The 8,273-nt window shown below is 49.9% G+C and overlaps 1 protein-coding gene across 1 annotated transcript in view; it reads right to left on the bottom strand.

Annotated features, from left to right (window-relative positions):
* Positions 1-1,829: 1,829 nt before the first annotated feature.
* TTC34 (tetratricopeptide repeat domain 34) overlaps positions 1,830-8,273 on the bottom strand; it is a 64,722-nt gene continuing 58,278 nt past the window's right edge. Inside the window, exons 7-9 of the mRNA XM_006871782.1 lie at positions 7,391-7,661; positions 6,463-6,677; positions 1,830-2,351 (exon numbers count right to left, since the gene is read on the bottom strand). Of these exons, the coding sequence (XP_006871844.1) occupies positions 1,830-2,351; positions 6,463-6,677; positions 7,391-7,661 (1,008 nt within the window). The remainder of the gene's footprint in view (positions 2,352-6,462; positions 6,678-7,390; positions 7,662-8,273) is intronic.

Consider the following 8,273-nt stretch of genomic DNA (forward strand, 5'->3'; position numbering starts at 1 on the left):
AATGAGGTGGTGGGGGGTGGGTAGGGTAGAACCCCTGCTGAAGAGTTTTCCTCTTGTCAGGATGGGTCTGGTGAAAGGAGATGGAGGACGATGGGGATAGGAGTTTATGATTCAACATGAGTAATTGTTTTCAGGTCTAATGAAGCTGTGAACTGTAAATATAGAAAAGGTGTAACTAAATGGGGGAATAGTTAACCTGCCATTTTAGGAACCAAGGACCCTAGGACCATTGTGAGGGAAGACCATGAGTAGAGTGTGGGATCCTAACCAGAAAATCAGTGACAGTAGAGACAGTGGCATAGAGAGAGAGAGAACAGCTGAGGACTCTAGGCCCATGGAACGGGAAAGACTGTGAGCCTGCAGGCAGGAGGCTGGCTTGCAAAGTGTGCCCTCTGGACATTTAAACAAATATATGTTCTGCGTGTGGTATGTGTTCATCAGAAAAAAAAAAGGGGGAGGTTTATATAGGTAAATATTGTTAACTGATGGTACATGGAGGGGATTGTAATCATTGCAGTGAAACAAGTTCTGATTTATTGAATGTAAAACGTATGATCTGCCCTATAAACTTTCACTCAATTCACAACAAAAGCTTAAAAACAACAACAACAAAAGAATCGGGTAGATTTTCTCTTCTTCTTTTGACAATGAAGGAGTTTAAAGCAATTTAGAGTTGAGTGTTTTAAAGGCTGTTTCCTCTGATGCTACCTGGCACTGGGCCTTGCTTTGAGGGTAGCTCTTTGAGAACCTCCTTTTACGGTAACTGTTCTGTAGAGGTTTTATATCTATTCCAGACGGCAAAGCCATTTGAACTGCAAGGTCAGAAGTTCAAGCTCACCAGCTGCTCCTCGGAAACCCTATACAGGGTCGCTATGGGTCAGAACCGACTTGACAGCACTTAACAACAGAGTAGATATGTTTGGGTGGTAATGGTGAATTTCATGGGTCCACTTGGATTGGCTGATTCTCAGTTGTCTGGCCAATCACCAGTCTAGTTGCTGATATGGAGTAGTTCCAGGTGATTACATCAGTTGGCTTTAAGAAAAGCAGGTCACATCCATAATGTGAGTGTTGTTGATGTTAAATGCAGTTGAGTCGGTTCCAACTCATAGCAACTCTGTATAGGGTTTCTGAGGAGCAGCTGGTGGGTTTGAACTGTTGACCTGTAGCCTCACCTACCTAATCAGGTGAAAGCCGGACTAAGGAGTATTTTGTATTCAGAGTATAAGTCAGCATTTTGGGACACAAGACTGCAGGACTCTCCAGCCTGTTGTTTGACCTACAGATTTTGGACTTACCAATCTCAGGGTCAGCAGTTCGAAACCACCAGCGGTTCTGCCGGAGAATAAGGCTTTCTGGTCCTGTAAAGATGTACAGCCTCGGAAATCCTATGCAGGGTCACTATGAGTCGGAACTGACTTCTGGGTACGTAACAACCACCACCATAATCACATGCGGCACTGTAAGATCAATGTTGGACTGTGGACCCCAAGACAGCAGTTCAAACTCACTAGCTGCTCCTTGAAAACCCTATACAGGGTGGCTATGACTCGGAAGTGACTCCATGGGACTTAAAAATAACATAATCACTTATGTCAATTCTTAAAACAATCTACCTCTGTCTATATATCTTCCTGGCTCTGTTTCTCCGGAGAACCCTGACATCTTAAGTCTGTGCCCCTCAGGATGATCCGCCATGCGAATAGGAAACTCTCCCTTTACTTCCAAGGCAAAAATAGAGCCTTCTTATCTAGGCCCACCAGATCATCTGGTTCCAGGAGGCTGTAGCTCAAGGGCCTGGACATTTGATGAAAATAACTAAAGAGGGGTCAGTGGAGTCGGCAGCCCGATGATGCCTCCCTGCGAGTCCTTGCCTTCAGCTTCTTCAGGCCACTATGCTCAGGGTCCACAAGCAAGCCATTCTCGGCTGCTGCCCAGGCCTCTGCATGGCGGTGGTCCTCTAAGCAGCGCTGCCCGTAGTGATGGAGCACTTGGGCGATGGAGGCCCGGCCTGGCCTCTCACTCAAGCTGCTCAGAGCAAGTGTAGGCTCCAGCTCGAGGGCCTGGATGAAGGCCCCTGAGGCCCTGACCTCATCCCCCAGGCTCAGCAGCAGACGGCCCCGGGTACAGAAGTCCTCTGCTTGAGTCGGGAGGTCATCATTTCCCTTCTGGAGTACGCGGTCTAGGTCCCTAAGCGCTGGACCAAATTCCCGAAGCTCAGCCAGGCAGGCAGCCCTCGTGCGCAGGTGCTGGGCACTGTCTCCATCCGCCAGGACAGCCAGTGAGCAGAAGGCTTGCGCCTGACTCGGGAGTCCCGCGTCCAGGAGAGCGCTGGCTTCTTGGGCAGCGGCCTGCACAAGAAGCATGAGGCTGGTCAGCCCAAACCCTACAACCGAAAATGCGCTAACCTCCGCACCGGCCACAACCCCTCCACACTGCGTCGTCGCTGCCTATCCCTGGAATGGCCTCCTGGGCAAAGGGGTTGCCGACTTTCTCCAAAGGGGGTGGTGGTGGTGAGATTGGGTGGGGGTGGGGGGCAGGACATAGGCCCTCCTTCCTGCAACCACACCTACCTGGAAGCTGTCCAGTCAACAAGGGCTATTTCCACAGGCTCTTCCCGCTTTCAGCCTCTGATTTGTCCACTAGCTACCATCTCACTATGTCTTCCACTATCGCCTCTCCTTCCCGCTTTCGCTTTCTTGCTCAAGTAGTGCATATTCACCACCTTAGTCTCCTCTCCCTGGGAACTGAAGGACAAGATCCTGCCCTTCCCTGCCAGTCCACCCTCTGCCTCTTTCCCTTTCTAATCTGGGGCCAGAGTTCACACCCAAGACTCAGCTATGAATAAGATTACTTCCAAACCACCTTGTGGATCAACCAGCTTACATAAAAGACTCTTCTCTCCTCAAGAACCTACAACAGCTCCCACTTTCTGAAGATGACAGCATAGTCAAGACCTTGCCTTTCTCACAGCCCCTTTTTTCTACTGCAGCCGGGATCTACTGAATGCACTCAGCCTCACACCATACAATACACACCATATAATACCATACAGTACCTACCTACTTACCTACTGCCATTGAGTCAGTTCCAACACCTAGTGATCCTACATATGGTTTGTTTGTTGTTGTTGTTATTGTTAAGTGCCGTCGAGTCAGTTCTGACTCATAGTCCCTGGCTGGTGAGCCTGAACGGCCAACCTTGCAGTTCAAACCGATCTTGCAGTCCAGCATATTAACCCACAGCACTACAGAAGTTGTAAATCTTTACGGGAGTAGAAAAAGTTTCCTCTCTCCCGAGAAGTGGCTGGTGAATTTGAACTGTTGACCTTGAGGTAACATATGATCAAAGCCACCAGGGCTCCATACAATATCCCTAGTTCTCCTGACTCTCAGGATGGGGTGGAGGAAGGCACTGGAGTCACTAGGCCTGGGTCTGAATCCACCTTTTCCCCTTTGCTATGTGTCCCTGGCCTAGTAACTGCCCGATCTGAGCTGCCTCACCTATGACATGGGGCTTGCGACTGTTGACTCTTTGTGGAGCTAGAGTGGGCAGTTCACATGGAGTCAGACAGTGCATGCAATTCTGATAATGGTGTGCAGAAGGTGAATGGACTCCACTTCCGGCTTTTTTTTTTTTCCCACCCCCAGAGGGATGGTTTGTCTGCAGGGCCCCACCTAAGATTCACTGAGGCATCGTCTACCACCTGCTCCCCTTCACCTGGGCCGGGACAAGCCTGGACTCTTCCCCTACAGTCCAGCCATGGTCCACAGTCGATCTGGAACGCTGATTCTTCCTTCAAGGTGTCATTCAGTTGGGAGTTTCTGATCCCCACACCCTCGCAATAAAAAAACAAAACAAAACAAAAAACCCACAAGAAAACCCACAAACCAACAACAACAACAAAAAATCTCGGTCTGGGTTAACGCCATCTCAGATTTCTTCGGGCGCTAGAGGTGTTTGGAGTCCTGGTGTGGCTCTATAGGATACATACTGGTCTGCCAACAAGGTTGGTAGTTCAAACCCACCAGCTCAGAAATCCTATATAAGGTCGCTATGAGTAGGAGCTCTGGTAGCGTAGTGGTTACGAATCAGGCTGCGAACCGCAAGGTCAGCAGTTCGAAACTACCAGCTGCTCCACGGGAGAAAGATGAGGCAATGTGCTCCCGTAAAGATTTACAGCCTCGGAAACCCTGTTCAGGGTAGCTATGGGTCGAAACCGACTCTACGGCACTTAACAACAACAACATGAGTAGGAACCGAACCAACTAGACAGCACTTAACAACAACAAAGAGGTGTTTAATCACAGCGGGGGACCCTTCTTGGTCACCTAGACCCAACTAGGAATCTATGGATCAAGGCGAGGTGCTCCCCCAAACAGGACTGTACCACTCTCGGGAGGAATGGCCTTTACAACTACAGGGCGCTTGTGGGCGGGGCGCAGGAAGTTCAGAAGCGATGCCTTCCGGGTCTGCCAGCGTCTCCCGGTCTCCGGGCAACGGTCAGGCACAGACGAGAGCTGCTGTGGGAACTCCAGGCTGACTACTCCTCTCCCGCCCCTACCAACTTGAGCGGCACTTTTCTGAACTCAGAGACCCCAGACCCCCACCCCAGGCCACTCCCCTCTCCTCTGAGCTCAGAGACCACATTCCAGCCCTCTTCTCTTGAGCTTAGAGACCCCTAACCACACAGACACCTCAGGACTCAGAGACCACAGTTCCTCTGAGCTCAGAGATTGACAGTCTCGAAAACTCTACAGGGTCACCTGAGTTGGAACTGACTTGATGGCAGTGGGTTTTAAAAACATTTTTTAGCCGACTTGCTCCTCTTCTTTTGTCCTTTCAGCCCACCCCTCTATTAAACCACCAAGGTTGCAACAGTGATTGGAGTCTGACTTACAGAACCCATCAGAGAAATGACCAAACAAGGACTAGGAAGTGTAATCCTCTCCCCAGGCTGCACGGAGATTTCATTCCGCAGCTCCCTGGCTTCCCAAACCTGCCTTTTCTCTCCCTGCCAAGGTTAAATTCAACCAGTGCAGGAAAACCACTCTGCCGTTTCTATTTGCTCAGCCCCTCCACTACCTCTCCTCTAGGTGGTCTTGTGCCTGGCCTCTAGTCAGTGGAGCAGTTACTTGGTGCCAGGCACAAAGTAGTCAAACCAGTAGCCAGGACCCCCTGCCCGTCTCCCCTTAATGGTTCCTTTAAACTGATTTCCAGTGAGGGCTTGACCAGAACCTCACTGCCTCTCCTACTCTCACTGTACTCCAGTTACACGGCTTGGTTCTGTTTTCTTGAACTTCTCGAGCTCTTCTCTAGCTGCAGGCTCTGCCTTTCCCCTGGCCTGGACTTTGACCAGCTCCTGAGCCTTCTGGCTGTTTCTCAATGAGGTCTCACTTCCAGCATTACCTCACATCCCCCTGCCCAGTTTGAGTCTTCCTACACCAATTTCTCTCTGAAATGATCATCCTCACTTGCTGTCTCTCTCTCCCACTGAGATGTGAGTGTCACGAGGTCCCCCATTGCTCATGGCTCCACCCCCAGCACAGTGCCCACATCCGGTGGCAGGGTGCTCAGTTCTTTGGACTAAATGATTTGGAGGAAAGTTAGCTTGTCATGAGGCAGCGATTCCAGCCTAGTGCCCCTTCAAGGCCCTACTTTCAGTTCCTCATCCTGCAGAACCATTGTCTCCCATCAACACGCCCCCACCACTCGTCCCTGGGAGGGAATGCTGACTCTCTGACGTGACCTGGAGGTGGGGTGGGCTTCCTGGGAATCGGGGTGCTTCTGGCTGGTACAACCCAGCTTTAAGGAGGTGGCACCCTCCCTCTCCTCCACCCCAAGTCACATTGGTTTATATGCAAAGAAAGAACTAGGTCAGTGGGGGTTTTCAAGATTTAGGTGGAGACTACCAAGGTCTCCTAATCACAGGTCCAACTCCACTCTGAATCAGTTCTGTTTCTGGCAAGTAGAATCAGGCTGAAACAACCAGAAGGGAATGGTGTACGATCTACACTTAGGGCACATGTTACGGGTGCTTTGACATCTGATCTATCAGCAGCGACTCATGTGGCTAAACCACAAGTTCCCCTCCCTCTCTGCTCTGCAGATGAAATCTTCTGGCCAAACCACCCTCCTTACTACACACAGCAGGTGCAGTTTCTGCTTATTCCTGAATAGTGGGTCAGCACTATTGATTATTGAAATAAACCAATCACAAGGGCACCCCACCCTCTTGTTACTATAAACTCTGCCTCCACAGTCCCTGGTTGTCTACTTTGCTCCTGAGTGCACCTTCACGAGGCCCTGAATGATGTGCAGTGTGAGTATAATGATCTCATCTCTCCAGGGTCACATGTCATTATGTCTTCAGAGCCCTAGAGCAAGACTCCATCCCTCGTCAACAGGGTGAAGAAGAGACAATGAAAACACCCCTGGGGGGCCGGCTGTGCTACCTCGCACCTGGGCCAGGCTCTGCCGCTCAGAGGCCTCCAGAAGATGGAGCAGGAAGCGGAGATCACTGGGGTTCTTTTCCACCAGGCCCTGCAGGTTCTGTGCTGCAGTGGACACATCTCCCTTCTTGAGTTGGAGCAGGCCGAGCCGGGCCTGGGCCGCCTCCGATGGTGGAGTGGAGTTTAAAGAGTTTTGCAGGCGGATACCAGCTTCCTCATAGCTGCCTGTTGGAGGTTGGGAAAGACAGTCAGCAGACAGTCACATTGTCTACTTGCTCATGTGTATCTGTAACTCCCAAATCACTACACATAGTACTTTTGAAGTGATTCCTGGGCACTTGCAGGTGCATGGTGGTAGCATACTTGAGCTGCCTGATGCGCCTGTTCCCAATTGATGTCCAGCAAGGCTGATGCAGTGTTTGCAAATTCAGTGCTCAGACCACTTTGCAGAACATCAAGGTCTCACCTCCAGCATCACCTCACTAACCCCTGGCCCTGTTTTAGGGTCACCCCCAAACCAATCACTTTTTGAAATGACCATCCTCACTTCCAATAGGAGGCCTTGGGAGGCACAGACAGATAGCATGCTCAACTGCTAACTGAAGGTTTGGAGGCTCAAGTCCACCCAAAGGCACCTCAGAGGAAAGGCCTGGTGATCTACTTCTGAAAACTCTTTGGAACACAGCTCTACTCTGACACACATGGGGTTACCATGATCGGAACTGACTGGAAGGTAACAGGTGGTACCATGAAGAATGAGAATTGACTATCATTCCCACCTCGTCAGGTGACATGGGTGTTTGCAGACAGATCGAAGACAGTCCACCTAGAACAACACCTGCAATCTCATGGACCCTCAATCCATATCTATTGAAGAAACACATGGATTATGGAACCCACGGCAGATGACTGAATTTCCATCCTGGGCTGAGACTCACCTAGAGACATGAGCACATCTGTGAGGAGGATGTGCCAGCCTGGCTGTGGGGCATCAAGTCTGACCAGTGTCTCCCCCATGGCAAGGAGGTCCTGGGCATCCTTGTCACTGAGGGGCACCTCAGTGTCCAGCTGCTGGCTCAGGAGAGTCTGACAGTGGGTATAGATGCCCTGGGTGATAAGGGTCTGAGCTTCTGGCTTCAGTGAGCGGATTTCCGGGACCACAGTGCCTGGGTCCAGCTTCAGAGCAGAGATGATGTCATTCACAGCCTCCTGTAAGGGAAAGGGGCAAAGTAGGTGGAGACATCTTTCATGTGTGATCACCTGTGAGTCAGGAGGGCAGGCACCATCATTTCAGTTTTCCCTCTGTGCTCCTGGGTTTCATGATCTGCTTTTTGGAGTTCCTACAGATCTAGTCAAACATGCAATCAAGATGTATTGATCATTACTGGGATTGTAATGCAAAGGTTTGGAACAATGAGGAAGGATCAGTAGTTGGAAAATATGGCCTTGGTGATAGAAATGATGCTGGAGAACGCATGATATAATTCTACAAAATCAGTGATTTCTTCCTTTCAAATACCTTCTTTAGATAGCATAAGAGATGACTATACACATGGACCTCACCAGATGGAATACACAGAAATCAAATTGACTACATCTGCGGAAAGGGAAAGAGACGATGGAAAAGCTCCATATCATCAGTGAAAACAAGGCCAGGGGCAGACTGTGAAACACACCATCAATTACCCATATGCAAATTCAAACTGAAGCTGAAGAAAATGAAAACAAGTCCACGAGAGCCAAAATATGACCCTGAATATATCTCACCTGGATTTAGAGATCATCTGAAGAACAGATTTGATATATTAAACACTAAAGACC

This window comes from Chrysochloris asiatica, unplaced genomic scaffold, assembly GCF_000296735.1.
Source record: "Chrysochloris asiatica unplaced genomic scaffold, ChrAsi1.0 scaffold00173, whole genome shotgun sequence".
NCBI classification, from domain to species: Eukaryota; Metazoa; Chordata; class Mammalia; order Afrosoricida; family Chrysochloridae; genus Chrysochloris; species Chrysochloris asiatica.